The 21,835-nt window shown below is 37.6% G+C and overlaps 5 protein-coding genes across 5 annotated transcripts; 2 read left to right on the plus strand and 3 right to left on the minus strand.

Moving 5' to 3' along the window:
• Positions 1 to 121: 121 nt before the first annotated feature.
• On the minus strand, positions 122 to 4,194 carry BDF20DRAFT_857996 (uncharacterized protein). Its single transcript, XM_053080387.1, has 10 exons — positions 3,633 to 4,194; positions 3,494 to 3,561; positions 3,216 to 3,404; positions 2,986 to 3,151; positions 2,887 to 2,925; positions 2,680 to 2,804; positions 2,468 to 2,610; positions 1,982 to 2,394; positions 428 to 1,894; positions 122 to 340 (listed from the first exon to the last, which is right to left on the minus strand). The coding sequence occupies exons 1-9, from the start codon at positions 3,702 to 3,704 to the stop codon at positions 602 to 604; spliced, it is 2,508 nt and encodes an 835-aa protein (XP_052937912.1). The 5' UTR covers positions 3,705 to 4,194; the 3' UTR covers positions 122 to 340; positions 428 to 601.
• BDF20DRAFT_954078 (uncharacterized protein) lies at positions 4,195 to 6,822 on the minus strand. Its single transcript, XM_053084901.1, has 2 exons — positions 5,724 to 6,822; positions 4,195 to 5,632 (listed from the first exon to the last, which is right to left on the minus strand). The coding sequence occupies exons 1-2, from the start codon at positions 6,781 to 6,783 to the stop codon at positions 4,311 to 4,313; spliced, it is 2,382 nt and encodes a 793-aa protein (XP_052937913.1). The 5' UTR covers positions 6,784 to 6,822; the 3' UTR covers positions 4,195 to 4,310.
• Positions 6,823 to 6,853: 31 nt separating this feature from the next.
• On the plus strand, positions 6,854 to 9,554 carry BDF20DRAFT_858003 (uncharacterized protein). The gene is made up of 5 exons (XM_053080388.1): positions 6,854 to 7,005; positions 7,082 to 7,171; positions 7,229 to 7,292; positions 7,367 to 8,032; positions 8,110 to 9,554. Exons 1-5 carry the CDS (start codon positions 6,876 to 6,878, stop codon positions 9,518 to 9,520), a joined length of 2,361 nt encoding a protein of 786 aa, XP_052937914.1. The 5' UTR covers positions 6,854 to 6,875; the 3' UTR covers positions 9,521 to 9,554.
• A 1,813-nt stretch (positions 9,555 to 11,367) lies between these two features.
• Positions 11,368 to 12,874, plus strand: BDF20DRAFT_816011 (uncharacterized protein; the record flags this gene model as incomplete). The annotated part of the gene is made up of 5 exons (XM_053077125.1): positions 11,368 to 11,773; positions 12,020 to 12,217; positions 12,278 to 12,418; positions 12,488 to 12,608; positions 12,733 to 12,874. The coding sequence occupies 5 exons, from the start codon at positions 11,368 to 11,370 to the stop codon at positions 12,872 to 12,874; spliced, it is 1,008 nt and encodes a 335-aa protein (XP_052937915.1).
• A 540-nt stretch (positions 12,875 to 13,414) lies between these two features.
• Positions 13,415 to 21,097, minus strand: BDF20DRAFT_911265 (chitin synthase-domain-containing protein; the record flags this gene model as incomplete). Its single annotated transcript, XM_053083799.1, has 15 exons — positions 13,415 to 13,554; positions 13,633 to 13,817; positions 13,895 to 14,303; positions 14,420 to 14,598; positions 14,688 to 14,831; positions 14,891 to 14,946; positions 15,043 to 15,185; positions 15,256 to 15,914; positions 15,993 to 16,111; positions 16,196 to 16,285; positions 16,363 to 16,474; positions 16,703 to 18,943; positions 19,034 to 19,759; positions 19,831 to 20,494; positions 20,572 to 21,097. 15 exons carry the CDS (start codon positions 21,095 to 21,097, stop codon positions 13,415 to 13,417), a joined length of 6,393 nt encoding a protein of 2,130 aa, XP_052937916.1.
• Between the last annotated feature and the right edge of the window lie 738 nt (positions 21,098 to 21,835).

The raw sequence follows: 21,835 nt of genomic DNA on the forward strand, positions 1-21,835 counted from the left end.
TTGAATTAAAAAAAAAAGTAAACAACAGAGTGCAAAAAAAAAAAAAAAAATCTTTTTCTTTTGTTCTCTTTCTGATTTGACAAAATTTCAGACGCAAAAAAGTAAAAAAGTTAACTTAGCCATCATCTTCGAAAGGAAAATTTGTGACAGCTTTTCGTTTCCTCTACATAGGGTGTCCATTTATGGTTTATTTCTGTTCCTGGAACCAATTGGTCTGCATAAATTTTCTATTTAGCTCGTACGAAAGCCTTAGATCACCAGCGTAACATCGCTTTAAATCAAAAATGTAAAATTAGAGCCTGACCTTTAGAAGCATGGATGTAAATTGAGCAGCTGTAGAGTGAGTTCATGTTACTTAAGATAGCCTAGAATCAATTCCCCATTCCAGGCATGTTGTTAACTCTTTCTGTTCCACTCTAATAATAAGTAGTATACATAGAAAGAATCCAATTTTAGTATTGCTTTATACACTGCCATTCGGTTCACTGCTTTCTCACAAATGTTTTCGTTATCATCACTTATGCAGTTGTGTATAAAGAATTGTAATTCAATTTTATTGGTTGAAAAGTGGAATTTCATCAACTGCAATTTTATTGAAATATTAGAAACCATCATCATAAAACTTTTTACTGTCCACGTTCTTAGCGTCTAACGGGTCCAATGTATTCTGCTGATATCCATCACTGCTACCTGTGCTTTTCTCTTCTATAGTTTCATTGGCAGATTGTTTCCACGTCAAAATAAAGCTATGACTCTTCTTCTTTTTTAATATGGCTGAGGGATCAGTAATTTTTTCACTGCTCTTAGTGTTACCAAATAATGTCTTGCTACTATTATTACAACTACCACTACCACTACTACTACTATTTGTGCTATTTGAATTTTCTCTTGGTGTCAGCATCCATTTCAGCTTATTCGACGTTGTAATAGGATTTAGATCAGAATCGGATATCAAATCTTCAATGCGGTATTTTATGGGCTTTTTGAAAGGCGTAGGGTTCCTTGGAACATATTCTGCAGTAGTCTTCTCTGCTGTTGGTATCAGTTGCTGCTGGAAAGAAGAATCTTTTTTCGAGGAAGGAATATGCGTCACGCTTTCTGCTATCTTCATCTTTGTCGATGATGTTGCAGCATTGCAAGGTGTTGCGTCATCGTCCTTAATAATCCCACTCGTGTTTGGTGAGATAGTAGGGTGATTGACCATTTGCCAGTCATCTTTGGTGAGGGGAGAACTTGAATTCTTAAGCTCATCATTTGAGTTGACATCGTTATTATAGTCATCGATATTGATAATGCTTGGGTCGAAATGAGTTTGTTTGCCATTTAATATATCACGAATGTGTTTCAGTCCTACTAGTGTCATGACCAGTTTAGCATCTCTGCGTTGTTGCTGTTTTTGTAACTGTACGTCTTCGTTCACTGTAGGCACAACATCCTCAGAATTCATTTTGCTGCTATATTCTGTGCCATTTCCGTCCCCAGAAAATGTTGTTGACTGCTCAGCAAGCTCTTTCTCTTTGTTAGCTTTTTCCGTAATATCTATGCTTTTTATCACTGTATCCTTACTGCTTTTCTCTTCAAACGATTTTGAGGAAGGAGGGGTAACAGGAGGAAACATTTCATCTTCTAATATATTGATACATTTCGCTAGCATATCTCCCAACTGCCGTAGTTGGGAAGATGATATCATATGCTTTGACAACCCGGAAATAGCATCGACGGAAGATGTAGAGGCGAAGGGTTGATTATATGTCAGTAGTGATTGTTGATCGATAGAATTAGGCTTTACTGCTGTTGTATTCTTTGCATTCATTATGCGATCTATACTAGGAGGAAATTCGGAGGAAAATTCCTGTTGTTGCTGGTACCGGTTTCCAAAAGCATTAACATTTTTCTAGTTGAATCAATCAGAGGTAATAAAACCTACTTTAGCTCTTTGTTCAATGTTTGCTTCCATATGCTACGTGAGTTATTTCATTACCTGAACTGTACCCATGACACCCGCAATAGCTTTATTTAAATCTCTTACTTGTGGATTCTTCATCATATTTCTGGCAAAATTCTCAAAACCTTGTGATGAACTCTTGTGCTGTAGCATAGGAGGGGAAATTATAGGTGATGATGCAGCGGCAGACGAAGATCGAACCCTATTACCATTGTGCTGGCTAGTATAATTACTCTGAATGCTAGCGGATCTCTCGACTTCCAGCGTGAGACGGGGTTCTTTGCCCGATCTCAAATCCATCTGTTGCAAAATTTGAAGGGCTGTATCTGTAGATGGATTATCCATGAGCAGTTTGGCTTGCTCGACAATACTGGCAGGTTTTGAAATATATTGGTTCGGTAATGGTCGCATCAACAAACTGAGACACTCTGCATAATCCTTCTGTAATACTATGACAAATAACGTTGTACTTTTAATTTTTGAAAAAAGTATACTTTTTTAACTTGATAATAGTGGGCTTACATTGATCCCTTATGCGTAATAGCATTACCACACAAATGTATTCGACAATGTCCAAGCTAGGACTCTGAGCAAAAATTGCATCCCATAACTTTAATAACTCGTAAAAGTCAAATTCTCTACCGAATAGTAAGCGGATCCAGCGACTGTAAAATGATACCAAGGGTTTGAAGGTGAGTAATTGACTGTAGACTCAAGGTTCTCAAACAACTTACAGTCCATAAAGTTGAGGCTCTATACTAAAGCTTTCTAAATGTTTGTACAGTGTTGGATCCACCGTACGTAAATGCTGATGATGAATCTGATGGCAAATCATAACTATAGGGCTCAATCGAGCAGTCTATATTTGAAAAAGGGACAATTGTCATTCCTCAATCAGTGGCTATCAAAGAGATTTAATCTTCCCGCTCCCTCCGACTTACTTCCTCAACTCTGGGTACCTTTTCCGATAAGAGTTCAGACTGATTAAATAAAAATATGATTAGTATCTAAGAAGAAAGTGTTTTGGAAAAGTTGCTTACTCTATATTTGTTTTTGCCACCCATGGGCTTCCTTTCAGATGTTGCTGCGTCATCGTTAAAATCATACCATGTTTTTGCGGATTTCATGAGCTTCTCAAACAAAATATACGCATCATGTTCTACGTATTGAGAATCCAAGACTTGAACCATCAACTTGACTGTAGGGCTAGATTTGTACACAGAATTACTTAATCTCTATTCTCTGCAAATGCTCTACAACGACTACGTACTCGAGGAATTGGTCGTTACTGATTGATAAATCTACGCTATCTGTTTGCAATGCCCAATAAAAGGGAGCCAGTAACTCATGCATCCCTTGTCGGTAAGAAATCTTTCGATTAAGTTTGCAGTAGATGAATAAGATATCGGTGAGGTGCTGTTGGACAGTTTGTTGACGGAAAAAGTCTATATCCGGAAACCTATGTTATTAAGCAAGTTATACGTTACTAACTCTTTCCTAATTCCTTTATCTTCGTTTTTTTTTTTCTGCCTTCCACCAATTGCTTACGTTCGCTCTACATCTTGCTGGATGATTCTTCTCATCTCTGTATCGGCAAAATATTGCTGCCATGGGTTCTACATTTTATATGTTAAAGAGTGTCAGTAGGTAATAAATTAAAACAAATTTTCTAACTGTAATCATTTACGTGATCATTCAGTGATAATGGGTTATTACTCGATAAATCCTCCAGTTCATCTCCTTTTGTTTTACCACTCATTCTCTCTGCTGGCTCGTCAATATATTTTCTTTTCAATTCTGTATAGTGTTGACGTTCTTTTATCAGCAATGCAGGCCAACCGGAGACCTCCAAATTGGGCAAATAGCCGAGGAATATCTACAGCTGCTCTTTCAGTATACTTCCAAAATCTTTTCTTACCGTCGCCTCATTTTTCTTTCAAAGCGTATATATTTATTTGTAACTACCTTCCAACAAATGGAACGTAATCCTTTTTGACATACTGTGCCTGAAATGGCGCGGTGACGAAGTGTCTCAAGAGTCAACTCGGGATCTGTAAAGATCACGTCCCACGCTTTCCTTCAAAAGTGACATATCGTAGAAAACTTTTTGTCAAAGCAACTGTATCTTCAGTGTTATGCCCTTGATATTGGGGAACCAACCTTTTATCTTCAATAGCTTGTGGCAAGCTCATTGCAATAACTGCTAAGATGTTTGACGAAAAATAGCTTTGGGAAAATCGAAAAAAAGAAAGGCAGGGAAAAAGAAAGAATTATAGTTTTTATTTTTTTGTTACATGAATACAAACAGTTCATGCAACAAAAGCGCTGTTGTTTTTCTCTTTTTGTTATTCAAATAAGGAATGTACTAGGCATCAATACCCCAGTCTCCTACAGTTTTCATAGCATTTTTATCTCCTTGAGCAATTCTATCCTTATCTTCTCCACCCAGTACATCTGCCACACATTGCCATGGATCCTTTGCACCTCCCCATTTCAGCAGTTCATCTCTTAGCACTTGTCCTTTCTTTCTATCTAAAGGCTGACTCTTAAAATTCTTTTCCCAGATACGTTTTGCTAATGTGCGGTCAAAGAGATATGAATAGTAGTAGGATCCATACCCAAATAAGTGACCAAATTGAACAGGCCACATTGTATTCGGTACACTAGGGAAAAGTCCCATTTCATCTTGTAAGTGGTGCCAGATCTGGATCGTTTGACCTGGTTGATCCAAATGTTGCCTCTGATAATGCTGGTGATGATAGGCTTGATCCACAAGCGCCATGAGGATTTGACTATTTCCTTCAATACCGCTGAATCGCTTACGCTGTTTTAAAAAAGCTTGTACAGCAAGCAATTGTTGATGATTTTGTTGAGGCTCGGTATTTTTTGGCAGAAGGAGGGAAAGGACTTGAGGATGCCATACGAAATGCTCCATAAGTATCGATGGAAGCTCAACAAAGTCGGACGCACATCGCGTTCCTGCTACATTATGGAAAGCAGTACGCCCCAACATAGAATGCATTGCATGCCCCATTTCATGAAAGAGTGTTTCTACTTCATACATAGATAATCTACCATTATTGGCAAAATCACACGTTAAAGCAATGACGGGTAATTGATACTTTTCACCACTACCCTTGTTACTTGCAGCACGATGTGTATCCACTGGTGGTAATAAAGAATCATAATCAAGTTGTTGTTGCTGCTGCTGACGGTAGGAAGGGGTAGCATATTTCAAATCGTTTTCAGCGTCATCCCAATCTACGCGTCGTGAAGTTCGAATAGTATAATGTGCCGCATTGGTGGTTTTATGTGGGCGAGCAAAGAGATCGCAGTAGATAGTGCCTATCTTGCCTTCTTGTTCGCAAATGACATCTAGCTTACGAACTTGATTGTGCCAAGACTCACCGGGTTGTAAAGAAACGAGCTCAAAATGAACACCGTAAAGATGGGTATAAAGACGCGATAGGCCCTGAATGACAGAGCCAACTGAAAAATAAGGTGCAGATGCTTCAGTATGGTGGATTTGATTGTAAAGTTGAATATAGTAGTCGCGATCCCAAGCTTTGAGGCTGACCGCTGATTTTTTCTGCTCTTGTTGCTTCAAACTTTTTAATAAGTGGATATCGCTTTCAAAAGTAGGTGTCTGATGTCGCAGTAATGTTTTCAAAAATGCTTCTACGTTATCTGTCAAAATGATAAAAGCAAAATTAGTTTTCATTTAAGCCCATTTCCAATTTCAGGCAAGTACGCCCCAAAGTATTCCAATGAACGTTACTCGGATGTTTGGCCATTTTATCTTGCAAGTTCAATTCTGCATAGGAGTCTTTTCCTACTAGTCTTGCAAGGTCCAATCTCGTCTTCAGCAATTCTTCCAAAACCATCACACTTTCATCTGTGGCAGAATTCATGGCTTGATAAGCTATTTTACGTATTTCTTCGTCTTGCGCATATTTCAACAACATCAGACACTGCGACGAATCTGTTGGCACGTAAACATAATCTTTCTTTGACCCTTTTATTCCTGTATTAGATATCCAGCCATTCAATGCTGTCTTGGGGACTTTAATATGCTGAACTGATCTCGGGTTCATTTGAATAAACTCTCTTCCCAACTGAATGATTTTATCTGAAAGCTGAACAAACTGCTCCCGTTGTTGCTCTGGCAAATGTATGCCTGATTTTTCAAAATCTTTCAGGAACACTATAGCGGCTGCATATTCGTCAGCAGAAAAGTTTTTCACGATATCCTTGTTCTGTAATACAAGGGATAATGCCTGATAAATACGGGTATCAACATTAAGTGTATTCATATAGGAGCATAAATCGCTATAGGCTTGGTTGGCTGCTTCCATGATTGCTTTGTCAGGATGGGCGTTTCGTAGAAATTCGCATATGTCAATCACACTACATAAGGTATCTGAGAGTCGGTCCAAGTGGCGTACAATTCGGCGCATCTCCTCAGGACCGTTTTGAGGAGCATAGCAGATACGTTCAACAATGATTTGGGCACGTTGAATAGCTTGACGAGTAGCATATTTAATTCCTTCAATGCTTGTAAAATGAGGATGTTCTAAAAGGCCTGTCGTAGGTTGATTTATTTTTGCCTGAGATAGCTTTTGTTCATGCTTCCAAAGACTGGGATCGTCAAAGATCCATCGTAGATGCTGGTCGTTGTCAACATTATTGCTGGTGGCAATGGCAGGGTGTGAATGATACAGAGTGGCATAATAACGATGTTTACAGAAGCAAGATCGAAATTTTCCCGACGATTTCCTAGCTTGTGCTATTGCATTGCTTCGAGTGGCGGATAGTCGACGTATGAATGCTATAGACATAGTATCGTGGGCTGAATGGAAAGGGACGAGAAAAGGAATGGCCCAGGCGGATTTTGTTCTCCCCGCTTTTCTCAACTTTTGTGTCCAGCAGCATGAAGCTTTCCAAAATCCGACTGTTGTGTTTCCATTTAGTGCTACATGAGAAAACTTCCAATGCGGTTGCTCGAATTTTTGACGAGTTCTCATTCATCGTATATAACGACATGGCCGGACCTTCCAAGGGTAACAATTATGAACCGATTGAGGATTTTATAAGTTAAGTACATTGCCTCATACTTATTCTTTATTACGTTGAAAGGAATCCGCTTGAGTTTTCTTGCCCAAGCAGATCAGAGCAAGTATGAGAAGATATTCACCCAAGCTACAAAAGGAAACGACATCTTAACAGGTACCATAGTTAATAAAATAAACTACAAACGGAAAGGCAGCTAATTTCAAATAATAGCATCTGCAGCCAAAGAGGTTCTATCTCGTTCGAATATTGGCGATGAGAATCTTGCTCGCATTTGGTAAGTACGCAGACTTCTTGTATAATAGTATTTGATAAAACAGTGCTGATATGAAAGCATTGCTTCTACTGTAGGGATCTATCAAATGTTACCAATGCACCACAACTCACTTTTCCCGAGTTTGCTACTGCTATGTATCTCACATCGATGAAAATGACAGGCGCAGATATACCTTATGCTCTGCCCGAAATTATTCACAACGAACTTATCAACGCTGTAAGATCTATCCAGTCAGGTATCAACACTCAATCAATGGTACCTCTGGGGCAGCAACAACAGCAGCCAACACCTAACTTTTCCAACAATAGCAGTTTTATGTTATCGTCATCCAGTTCGCCATCACAACCTACTAGGCCTTCTTATGCTTCTAGTATAAGTAATGGAAGTATTTCTATGCAAGCCACTGGTGTATCTTCGTTGTCATCATCAACAATCCCAACAGCGACAGCAAGCTTGCCCACCGCTTCCATGCCCACAGGCATGCTTGGAAATAATTTAGATTTCTCTAACCGGATGATGCCTTACGAGCGTGGCAGTAGTTTTATGCCATCTACTGCAAATTTCCAAACTCTGTCAAAAAGTGTAAAAATTCCTTGGGCCGTTACAGCGGAAGAAAAGAAACAATACAAGAAGATTTTTAATGCATGGGATACAGAAGATAAAGGATACATAACAGGTGAAAAGGCAAAGGAAATATTCTCGCAATCTGGATTACCGCAGAATGTGCTTATGCAAATATGGTATATAAAAGAACGCTCCCCCTCCCCAAATAAAAAAAGGAGTTTCTGGCTAGCTAATGATTCGTATGTATGTTTAGGGCACTTGCGGACCCTCATAATGCTGGGAAATTGAATTTGGATGAATTTTCAGTCGCTATGCATCTCATCTATAGAAAGCTCAATGGATATGATGTACCGAAGCATTTGCCTCCTGAGCTAATACCACCTTCGACTCGTGATTTGGTAGACAGTGTGAGCCAATTGAAGCAATCAATTTTGGACAATATTGCCAAGAAGAAGAATTTGGCGAATTTCAGTTCTTCACCTTCTACTTCCTCTGATAGTCTTTCAAATAATGGTAACGTTCATAGAGCTTATAGCAGCAGCAGCAGTTTAATGAGCGCCGGATCATCAAAACAGCGTACAACAATAGCAACGGGTAGAGAAAAAAGGACAGACGATGAAGATGATAAAGAAGTGGGATATGTCTCCAGCGCTCGTCGTATGGGTCCTGATCGCAATCGTGTAAGAGATGCCGATGGTAACATCATAAGCAACAGCAGTAGTCCAGCAAGCAGCTACGGATACCGAGGCAAGCAAACACGTATTCATGATTTGCGTAAAGAAATTGATGAGAAAAAGAGACGTATTCAGGAGCTCGAAAATGAAGCACAGCCTCGTACTCAGACAAAACGTTATGATCAACTGTCGGCATTAGATAAGAAGGAGATCGATACTCTCAAAGAACGTATTCGGGAATTACAAAAGGAGATATCGAAGAATGGAGTTGATGAAGGACAAGGAGATGATGCTTGGAGTACTTATATTAACAAAACGGCAGAATTGACCAGTTTAGCAGAACAAGTACGATTATTAGAGGAAGAAATTCGGTTTACGGTTGACCATACATTAAAAGGATTGCTAGCACAAGTGGATGAGACAGAGAATGATCTTTTAGAAAAGAAAATACAAGCTGCAGAAGCTATGCACAAATCCTCAACAGCGAATAACCATACCAGTAACAGCAATGATTATGAGCTACCTTTAAATATCGTAGGTACCGGACCAAATGGTGAGATAACAGAAAGCGATCGTATTAAAGCCAAAGCAAAAGCAATGGTGGCAGCACGTATGAATAAACTTACTGGTAAAGGTTCAAATGGAGGACCAACACAGACATCATCATTAACTAAATTCACAGCAGAAGTTGATAAATATAAATCTGAGAGAGAGGAGTTCAAAATATATATCGATTCAATTACTGACAGCTTAACTGAGGTCAAAGACGCTTTACAAGCAATACATTCAGAGATCAGTATGATTGGATTAGATATTAGAAAGGAAGGTTACGATCAGAAGAAAATAGTGGAAAAAGGTAGATTTGAACATGGTGAAAATGTCGCTAAGGATTTAAAGGAATTCGTTCAGCAGTTGAAATATGATGCATCTCTGGCTAAACAGCCAGAAGTAGATCCGACCTTTGAATCAAGGTTCCCTTCATTTGCCTAATAAAAATGCTAATTCCAAATTTATGTTGCATTCATCTACTAAATTGAAAGTATTTGTGGAAGAATATGGTTAAGTGATGAATTTTAAGAGTATGTTTGAAGGTTGCGTTTTTGATTACTTCATCGGGGGGGGGGGGTGGGGGAAGGAGGAGGAAACTCTAAAAAAGTTATACAGCGTTTGTACATCTTTTGGTTCCCTTCTGTCAATATGCCCAATATAAGTACGTATTATAACAAACTCCAAGGCTTTTGTAATATGATTGTTATATCTTTAGATTGAAAGAAAACGTATACTTCACCATTATTTCAAAATCCTGTTTATCAAACAATGCTATTTGTCTCTTTATAAAGAAACCTATCTTTTTATGATGTTGAGTGTATATTGATTGAGACCTTTACATATCAACAGCAGGCGTACTTTTTTTCATGATTCTAAATTCGGATTTACTAACATTATACTGTGGTCTCTTCTTAATCATGTCTATAAAGAACGAATTTGAGAAGGTAGAATTATAGTCCTGGATTTTCGAGAACAATTTAACCGCCCTACAACGCTAATTGTTAGCAAAAGGAAAATGTCTCTTTGTAGGAGCGTTTGCATGCGTGTGTATATCCATTGATGAGAACGAAGCACAACAAAATGACCTTGGTAAGGTAACCTTACTATATAGGGTCTGATGCTTCCTTATTTCAGGCTTGTACTCAGCGCAAATTGTACTCATATTTATTCATCGAATTATTCGAAAAGCAATGCTTCAGCAGAAGCAAATTTGAGCTAAAACCTTCATTGTCCATAGGACGTCAATATGGTATACTAATTGCTCGATATCTCTATATAATATGCATTGCTGCATTGTAATATTATTGATAGGCTGATAGAAAAATTTGCATAATCTGTGCAACCATGTAGTTTGCAGATGATCGATAAGGATAAGAATTCCTTAGCATAAATTGAAAACAGAGTACAATATAACTGGGTCTATATCCGCTTTTCACTGACTTTCTAGTATGTCTGTATTAATTCTATGCATATTGTCAATTGGTGCTATTTAGACGCGTCATTTGACTTCGAAAGTATTTTGAGCAGTATTGATCCGTTAAGTTTCTTCTGATGAGGGTAGAATAACAGTTAGTGGTAAGAAGAATTGCATTTTTTGAGGTATACAAAATAGCAACCTGAGAAGTTGGCGAGGTTGTGCAATATCTTAAAACAGATAACTGTTGCACGTTAGAAAGCGAAACTAAAGATCCACAATTTATAGACAGATATTATCAGATGCAAGAGTTGTTGTCCCATTGATACAAAGCTTCAATAAGTACTCTTTATGTGTCTTGTTACTTGCCACATGAAATATCTTCATCTCAAAAGTCAGTAAAAAGAAAATAAAAAAAAAAAGCTTTAAAACCAACAACTTAAATATATAGTTGGTAGAGCCATCAATGTACAATCTCGGTCTCTTGAGTTTCATCTTTACAGTGCTCCTGCTATTTATTCAAGAGCATTAAACGACCACTATGACAATCATTAAAGGTTGAAAAACAGTTTCACGTGAATTTCTCTGCTATTGCAAGCAATTTATTAAGATATAATGTGTAATAGTACGCTTGTATTTCGTTAAATCTTTACTAGATTTTACAATACGGTGTATGACGGTTCACACTGGCGTAACATCATGATAAACGTGAAGTTATACATCGAATGAGTGCGCAAGAAAGAAAAGAGTCAAATATAGAGAAGCAAAAGGATTCAAAGATGATCGTATGCAAGTGTAACTTTCGATAGGATGATATAAAAGAAGGCACAACAAAATCTTTTCCTTTTGAAGCCCAACACTCTAAGCGTTTTTTATGGTTTCTGTCAAAACATTACTTACTCTATCATTGACTGTTGTCACTGGTACTTTGGCTGCTAATGTAGCTTCCATATCAGATTGTCCTCCTTTACCTGCTCGTGCGGTCTCTAATGAAATTACTGACCTTCGTATTGATGATATTAAAGTAATAGGCGCCTTAGGTGATAGTATTATGGCTGGTTTCGCTATGATGGGTATTGATTATGAAGGTTCTGGTGTCGTCAACTTCAGTTTAGTCTCAGAGTATCGTGGTAATAGTTACGGTATTGGCGGAGATAGTGGAGCAATTACTTTAGCCAATTTTATGAAGAAATACCAGCCTAAAGTGAAGGGCGCATCTGTCTTGTCTCATTTGGTATCTTATTGTAGTAATGATTTATGTGGTTTCCCTCTTTCAGCATGTAAGTTTTCTTTGTAAAAACTGCAATATATACGGAGGGTTTGTTTTTCTAATTGAAATATAAGTATACTGATCATTTATGTAAAACAGATCGTCCTTTAAGAGATAACCTGAATGGTGCACAAAGCGGTGCTATAGCCAAAAATTTGGACTATGAACTTGATTATCTTATTCCACGTAATTACTTCACTTGACTATTGTTATGCATTATCTAGCTTTTAAGTAATGGCACTTCTATCGTTTATAGGCATGAAAACAATGATGACTTCGTCTAGCTTCCGAAATGATTGGAAAATGATTACTATCCAAATTGGTAGCAACGATCAATGTGCTGCTTGTACAGATGGTATGCAAAATATTGTTTCCGCTGAATCTTATGGTAAATATGTCGAAGCTGTTATTGCACGTATCAAGGCTGAAATTCCGAAAACTATTGTTAATTTATGTAAGTACCATAATTGCGTGGTTGTATAGATAATGCCTATGTTTACCATAGTTATTACAGTGGGTACATTTAAGGTTTCTGGAGTGTTCCCGTTGACTGCTGGTCAGGCGTATTGTGTTCCTAATGGTTTCCTCCAGAATACAGGTGAATGCTCCTGTTCTGCAGGTAAAAATTGGGCTACAATGGACGTTCTTTCTGATGGTAAAGTTGCTTAGAATTTAGATTGTACAACTGTTTGAAAAATAAGAATATTCATGCTTTCATTTGTAGCTTATAACGTTCAATTACAAAACATCGCCAACAAGTATAAGGGTACTGCTGGTTCAACATTTGCTGTCATGTATAGTCCTGCTCCTATTGATTTATCTTCCTTCCCTGTTGATGCCCTAAGGTATCGTTTTCTTTCTAGAAACTCAGAATGCTTGTTTCACAACGCACATGCTATACATGCAAGCTTTTAAACTAACTTCTCCTTTACATATGCATATTAGTAACGTTGACTGCTTCCATCCTAGTCTAAAGGGTCATCAATGGATTGCTAAAGCATTTTGGAACCAACTTTTCCTTCCTGCTGCGTCTAAACCATCCATTTTGACTTTTGACCCGAATCTTGGTATCTACTGTCCGACTGAAAGCGACAGATTACCCATCGGTTAAACGTGAACTTGTTAGCCTGTATTGTGCTATCGTATAAATAATAACTTACGCAGTTGTTGTCTTTCAGTCCCCAAACAAGTACTGATTTATCAATCATGTTTAGTATTTAATAAACTTACTTCAATGCAAACGTCTTAAATATCCTTTACTGTCGAAAGAGTTTTGATACACTGCACTCTCAGTTGCTGTATTTATGGTTTCCTGCGAAAATATTCTGATAGACAGTAACTGTTAAGTTAATTACCGTTATGAATTATTAGCAATTACAGGATAGATTATTCGGGATGATACGATTAGAATTGCTTAGGAGTACTACAGCTTTTTTCTATAAAAATAGCTATTGAAATACTTGTTGCGCCCCCACAAGTTTTTGTAAATTCGTATTGTCTGACAAGTAAGCCACTGGTTCTATATCTATTGTCCCCGTTTTGGCTAACAAAAAGCAATAATAATAGGTGGCTACATATTTTGCAAATGTTTGTTGTCAGTAACTGATGGAGTGATAAATAAACAAGTCCGATGCTAGGAATTATAAAAAATTTATTCATTTACAAGAGAAAAATAGCCATTAGCAGACAGTTCCAAAACATCATTCTCCATCCAATATGTCAAAGAAGTAGCTACTTTGTTCATGCTCATTCCAGTTTCCTGATGGATATGTTCCATTGTATGTTTCTGATCTATATCATGTTGGGAGCAAACGAATTTGTTAGCAAGAATACCATATTACACAGCTATGTTAAGTTTCGTTGACTTACCTTTCGATTGGAATAACTGAATGACTAAAGCTTCTTCTGGTGTCACATTTACATTAAGTGGCTCTCTTGAATTGAAGTTCAGAGTTAAGCTTACTGAGCCTTTCGTATGTGAAAATTTGAGCTTCCTCGACACTTTAACTCTTTCAAACTCTTTTTGATAAGTGGCAAGAGAATCGTCAAAAGGACTATGGATTATTATTTAAAATTAGAAGGTTTCATTACTTCCGCTTAATCAAGACATTTGGAAGAAAATAGAACCTACAGATATCGTTTAAATCCTTTACTGACTGTTTCTTGACTTTCTTCATCATCATCAACCGCTGTGTTGTAATCATGATCTTCATTATCACCTTGCCAATATTTCTTGGACATCATGATACTGTGAAAAATAGGTTGAATATGGCCGCTTTCATGTATTATTTTATCTAACCGGCGACTGTTAGCCATATCTTGTAACATAATATCGCACCGAAGAAAGGTATCCGGCGGAAAGTTCCTCTTTAAAAATTCAAGGCGTCGTTCTTCTTCCTCGGTATTGTAGTTTGTGCATAAAAGAAGGGCTTCACCAAATCTATTACTATAACCATGGATAAATTCTTTCAGAGATTTGCATACGCTGATAAGCATTGCAATTGGATCTTTGATTTTCTTCTGTAGCTTGGAAAGTTTAGCTGGTGGTAATAAGAGTAATTTTTGTGTAAGACTTTTGTAAACATGCTCGTTCTCATATTTGAATATAAATCTATAAATGTATTATATACTATTTGGTTTGTCTGCATTTTCTTACTTAATCTGCCCTCTGGAATATCATCAACCGTTCTAATACGTTGAGTGTTGTTTAATTCTGCTTCATCAAATACATGCACATCGTCTGGGTCCATTGGAAACCTGACAAATTCTTCTTCTTCGTCATTAGCTTCTCGAATTAACTCTACTACTCCTCTAACTGTATCTTTTCGATAAGCACTACGTACAATTTCAAATGGACAAAACAGAAAGTTTAAAGTTCTAATCAGTTATTCATAACGGCGAAAGGTTTTTAATCGCTTCCTTACTTCATATAGTTTTTTATAAGATCAATAACAGGCGCCAAAATTTCGCAAGAGGGGTCAATTATTTTTAAACATTCTATACAGACAATGTATTGATGTAGAATATCGATTGCCGAAGCTCCTTGGTGTAAAAGACGCGCTTTCAACCTATTTTGTAAGATATCAATTTAATATTACTATATGTTAGCTCAATATTAAAGACTTACTGTTGCATAAGGTCACTCTTGAATTCATCAAACATCCCTCTTCTTGTTATAACAATCTTATAAAAAGATAATAATCTTGTTCATTAAACTACTTCATTTCCCATTCTGTCATCCTTCCGAATATAGGACCCGTTCATTTAAATCACACTTACTTGAAAATCTGTAATTGTTTGCTTACTATCAGGAAAATCTACAATGATATCAAATATGTGGGGTATACGGGTATAGTAGAAGGCTTCATACATGATATGTTCCAATTTTGTTTTGGCACGTAAGAAGTTAAACCAATTTGCATCTGATATACGAAACCAGTCAGTTGTGATGAACCTACGCGAATAAAAAGTGATTCACTTCGATCCGCTTACCATGATTATTTTCTTCCTTGGGCAATAAATAGGAGATCCATGGCAATAAGAGTACATGACACCACTTTAATAAGAAAGGCAAAATGGAAATTGTCCAATTATCTTCGTAATATCTATTCATTGCTTTTAGACGTTTTATCACTTTTTTTTTCACTCTCTCGATCCAATCGCATTTGAAATCCATCGCGTGTAATTGCTGACATATTAAGTCGAAGCTTTCGAGATTTGTATGAAGCTGTTTCAAGTCGTACTTGTCATAAATAGTAGTATCAAGTTTGATATACGGTAGCCACTGCTCCTGTGACATGTTTTCAAATGGTTCGTTCCCACACTGTTGTCGTTGCCGTTCTTTTTTTAAAGCACTGTCCAACTCATCCTCTGTCAAGTTCAACACTGTGACTGAATCGGGTAAATTGGCATCTAATACTAACTGTACTTCCTTTTCAAAATCATTATACCGATGACATAGACGGATATCCGGACAGAATAGATACGCAAATCCATGTTCAATGTTCATGTTGCGTTCGTACATAACTTCGATTTGATCGCTGATGATTTCTTGATACTTGTCAAGCACACGAAAAAAGGAATCTGGGATTAGTTTTAGCATCAAACGCTGTACATTTTCTCTAAAAACTGGTGATTGGGATATATATTCTCTATGTCTTAGCGTAATTGTTAGTTCACAGTTTTATTATTTCTTTGGGCTAATGGCATTTCGTGTATTTTTTTTTTACTTGGACGATGAGTTTTTGACAGCTGTGAAAAATTGCTGATACACTCTATGCATATCATTCACTAATGCAATAAATGAAGGAATGGTTTCTTGCAAAAAGTCTTCCTTCTTCATTTGTCGCTATATCGAATAGATTGCTCGGATAAGTTATGATTATTCTGTATCATATCCTTAGCCAAAGAACACCCACTCGGTTAATTTTACCTTATAATCTAACTCCCATGATTTGAAGAGTGCACGTAATGACTGTATTAGGTCACTAACAGGTGGCTTAATTTGATTTGATGAATGCTTCTGTGTTGGATATAGATCAAGAGTTGTTTAGATCATTACAATTGGCTTCATTACGTGGAAAGAGATTTCTCACCTACCTCATCCGCATTCCTTTTGCCTTCTTCACCAACATTAGTCATTGAGTTGTGTATACCTAATGATTTTTGCAGGTTCGAGATTGAAGTAGTATTAAACAGGCTTGTCACCGAACTAAAGAACAATGAATATAGCCTCTAAAATCCTTCCTCACGAGATACACGTCCCTGAGTTCAAATGCAGACGGACGGATTTGCATGAATCTTTTCACATTTAATTTTCATTTGGTTTATTATTATGATTATAAAATGTTAGTATAATAGTTTTTATATAATTTATAGTTATTTACAATTAGTTATTGTTCATATCATTAGTATCAGTACTAATATTTCAACTGTTTACAGGGTATCTTCTTTTTCAAATGCAAATGTCGGTAAAGTTGTAGAATCGATAGAAGGTAATGTTATGGAAGGAAAAACACTCAGACTCTCCTCAATCTCATCTTCATCTATATTCATGTCATTATTCTCGGTATTGCTTGTATACTGCTCTTCTATTTTGTAAGTGTTTGAATCGTCAAGTATCATGTTATGTCGAAGGTGCTGCTGCGAGGGTGGTGGAAGAGGTGGAGTTGTAGGCGGTGTGCCTGCTTGAATAAACCGCGCTGATGAATTCAAACTGCTATTATGATTATTACCTAGACTTGAGTCAATTAATGTGGATAAAGTAGACCTGTCTAAATCCAGGGACAGTTCTGCCTGCATAGGTGTCCATCTCGTTATTGCCAGCTGTTGCTGTTCGAACAGCGCTCTCTCCCTCGTTTCAGCTTCTTTCATCTTTCTATCTCTTTCATACTCCACCCATTTTTTCATCATGATTTGTGAAGAGTCAAACTCTCCTTCTTTATCGCTGTGGTCTTTACAAGCACCTGGCTCACCTTCGCCTTCCACTTTTCTGGTCTCTCCCCAAGAAAAATCATCAAAATGCCAATAGGCGTATGTCGGTAAGACAAAGTTCCATATGGGTAAACTGAACAAGTAAATAAACATCCATCCGACATAAACGAGTTTCCGACTGGTCATAACAATAAGCACAGCAGGCAAACCAAGTATAAGAGCCAAAAGAATAAGAGATAAAACAGCAGGCTGTCCAATGCAAGCAAGAATAATTAAATACATTGTGAATGAAATAGCTGCTGGTAGAGCCAATGTACCGACCAACTCCATGAATACGACAAATTGCATCGACAAGCAGAAGGTACCACATAAATCATGAACAAATAATAACTCCATCAAATTGTGGATTGTGGAATTAATCCATCTTCTTCTCTGCGATAGTAACACCGCGAAGGAATCAGGCACAACCGTCTTACACACCGCTTGAGGCACAAAAAGCATTTTTCTCCTTGGAAACGTCTTCAACATCAATGTGGATAAATAACGATCCTCGCCTAGCAACAGCAAGTTCTTTTTATGCAGTGTATCAACAACATTCTCCGAATAATGCTCGATAATATCTGGATTTGCTAGTATAGGTACCCAATGTCCATTATGCCCCTTAGGCGCTTTGATACGATACATACAGAAACACCCTGGTAGACACGTCACATTTCCAAATATCGACTCGAACGCCTTACTTTGATGATGCGATATATAGTATTCGAATACTTGTATCATTGAGACCCAGCTATCCGTTTTGTTTCCAATCTTCGTCTCACCACAAAGCCCCATCACCTCAGGATCATTGACCATACAACTGATTAAGCGAGAAAGTGCATCAGGATACACTTTTGTATCAGCATCTACCATAAGAACAGTTTCATACTTATCAGGACTGATACCTGAGATACGCCACAGTGTTGTGAAGAGTTCATATTCAAGCTCTGTCATACGTTCGTCAAACATGACTTTTTGTAAAAAGGACATCAAGATCACTTGAGAATCGCGTTTACCTCGGTTACCGGGTTTACCATTGGCAGATTCTTGCCGCTCAGCAGGTGTGCCACATTTTACAATGGTGACCATAGGGACCCGTTTTTGAAGTTTACGGTCGACAGTAATAGGATTGTAATTGTAGAAGCCAGCATAGACTTTGGACATGTTATGGCGTTTTGTACCATCAGCAATTGCAATGTACGAACAAGCTTCCACTTGCTCCGGTGGGACTAAAAAGTCTTTCATCATAGAGATACATATATCTGGAGTAGAACGTTTATTGCCGTGGCCTGTAATCATGCCGTCTGCGATGACAAGAAGAAGTTTATGTGAGTTGGGATAGTCGGTAGTAGCAATGGAATCGAGTGTAGTACGAAGACCCTCTTCTCCTTCAGAGTAGCAAGTGACGAGACAGATGGTATGCGCAAGTGGAAAGCCAAATGGTTTATAATCTGCTTTTGGTTGAGGCAAAGTGTAGGGGGATAGTTCATAAGGACAAAAGAAGGCAGTTGCATTTGAAGAAGAAGTATTATTGTCGTCATCATCGTTGTCTTGCTTGTTATTGTTGTTTATTGGCGTAGTTGCAGAAGTCTGGGAAGACCTACGTGATAAGGGACTGGTCATGTTACTTCGGTTGTCCGACACGGATAAAGTAGGACGTGGAGACAGTAAATTCTGCGAGCTAAGATATTTGCCCATACCTCTGGGGCTACGATCATATACAATACAAATAATGCATAAGCTTTCCAAATGAAAAATGATATGTGTAGTTCCTATATATTGCACAGTTTTCCCTTACCCGGTAGGAGCTTGCTGCCATATAGTACTTGGTTGATGCTCCAGAGATTTGAAGTGCATTGTTCCTGTATCAGGTTGAGTAAACCTTGACTTTGTTGGAATAATACTTCTTTTCTTTTGAAGGATTTTATTCGAGTTATTGTAAGCGTGGTACAGATTTGGGCTCGAAATATGATGTTGAAGTTTTGCTGCTGCTGTACTGTTGCTGCTGCCAAACAGTTGTGATTGTTGAGGCCGAATAGCAGCTGCAGGTACATTAATACCAGCCGTCCAATCTTCAATTTCCAGATCACGACGCATTCGATCTTTATAAGACGTTTTGCCTTCAACATTTTTAAAGTTGCCTAATTTCCATGATAAGAACCAACCAAAGATGACTGCTAACCCAAATTTAACCAGGATGACCCCGAGGATAACCATAAGAGAAGTGTAGAGAACTACATCCGACACAATACAGCCAAAACTCTTGGTATCAACTTCTCCTACTTTGATGATGTCAAGAAGGCATTGGGCTTCGGCCTTCCAAGTTATTGGATGCAAAGAAGTCGTTTTGTTAGTATTGTTGTCGATGGATAAGGGTTGATTTCTGTGGGTTGCTACAATGTGTGTAATATCTTGACCGCCAAAACGGTTTTTATCGTTGATTATGGCTTCTATCAAACCATTTTCTGGTACTGAAAAAGTTGATAATAGCAATAATTGTAACAAATTTAAGTTCAATACATTACTGAGGTATTCAGAACAATGGTCAGAATTTTTTCTTTTACGTATGTCTAAATATATTTTCTTTTTAACTACCTATTGTAAACCGCTAAATGAGAAGTTTTATTGACATCCTCCCAATCATAGTAGACTCTACCAGCCTTATCATAATTTCCATTAGAATTGATGACACCCGTTTCTCTCATGGTTGTAAATAGTTGACGTGAGGCTGATTTAACATGACAGGCTGCGTTATTCGCATACGGAGAGGATGCATTATTGCTGTTAATCAAGTTCATGCTATTATCATTTTCATTTTGATTACTGCGTTCCAACAACTGACACGGGAAATAACCAGGTGTGGCATCGTGGCCTATGACGACTGTATCATCTTTAGGTTTAATGATAGAAAGACAGTTTCCATTGATATTCTGAAACAGAAAGGATGCATCTTTTCCACTAGCATTGAACGGCTCATCCATAACATTGTTGATTTTGTTATTATTGCCGCTAATATCATTAGCTATGGCTGGTGCAATCGGTGGATGATCGTTCCATGAAGCCAGCATGTAAGCCCAGCCATGTACTATCACATAACCATCATTGATGGATTCCACACGGAAGCTGAGTGGAGGTCGTGGGCACACAACTTGTGTGAATCCAAATGTTAGAAAACCGACCATTGCCATAATACCTAGTATTACGGTTACCAAACCTATCTTTTCGCGAAATGCCATTTGTGCGTTTTTATCTTTTCTGCCTAAAATATAGTTTACGTTTTAGTTATTCAACCCTTCATGAAAATGAAAAATCGTCATAGAGAGTCATAATTTTTACCTATAGCTCGTAGCAAAGGCGGAGGACAACAACATGTTAATAAATAACAAATAGTTATCCATACACTGCATGTTTTGCTTGGTTGATCTTCAATCACATAGTCCACAACTGAAGAAGTAGTGGTAGTGACTTTTGTGGCGTTTCCAGTTGCTCCATATGCTGCTGTTGGTTTCATGTTATTGTCCTGAAACTTTTCATCGAGATAATCAAAATCTTCCTCTCTGCCTAGCAATCCTCTTCGAATAACTGATCGGCTAGTTGTATTGAATTGGGTATCTCGATAGTGGTTGTTGTGTTCATCATCTTCAAGCATAATTCTTCGTCGCGTATGATATTGTGGATGCTGAGGATCAATTCTACTTCTTTCAGGTCTTACTAAAGAAGTTGTACGCTTAGGCAATTGGGAATGACGTAAATTAGCAGTATTTTGCCGTTGATGAAGTTGTTCTTGCTGCTGCTGCTGATGTGCAGTAATAGTAGAAATGTTATGCATAAATGGTTGAGCAGTATTGTATACGTTATCCATAAGGAAAAGATATTATTGAGGATGCTGGTGTTAGAAACTATATATAGTTTTTTTACGCTGTTACAGAAAAAAGGTATTCGATCGACCTTATAAACAACCTAGTGTTTTTATATAGATAAAAGAAAAATACAATAATTATATTTAAAAGTTAGTTTTAATGCTATTTTAACTTGGCAATTGCCAAAAGACTTTCAATTGCTGATGTTACAGATTTTTATTGTAAAATGTTGAAAAAAATTAACTAGTATGACAGACAATGTGCACAAGGAGAGGATGACTACAGTTTGATAGAGAAGTCGATAACAGATTTCGAAATGGATGAAGGAAACGAAAAAGAGACAACAAACAATAATCTTTTAAATCAGTTGGAAACAGTATCGTCGTAGCCAAGGAATTATTAAAAATAGGAGAAGGAAGGGGAAGGTGGTAATATGTTGTGGATGAAAGAGAGACAAAGGAAGGGAGTTACATCTTTGGAGTAATTTTTCTGTCAGGTCAAGTCAAGGGGTCAGAATTATATAACGAGAAAATGCTGTACGATTTCACAGCAGAGAATCCTGAAAAAGCAATGAATTTACAGTATCAACTTAAACGGATATATCGTGCATAAATCCTTTTGACAGATCTTCTTTTCAATGCTTAATCAGACCGGCAACGGCTACTAAGACTAGCTATTTAAATCATTACCCAACGAACGCATAATGGCAAATGAGAAAGAAAAGAAGGAGCAAAACAAAC

This window comes from Mycotypha africana (genome assembly GCF_025528875.1).
Source record: "Mycotypha africana strain NRRL 2978 chromosome Unknown BDF20scaffold_3, whole genome shotgun sequence".
Lineage (NCBI taxonomy): Eukaryota > Fungi > Mucoromycota > Mucoromycetes > Mucorales > Mycotyphaceae > Mycotypha > Mycotypha africana.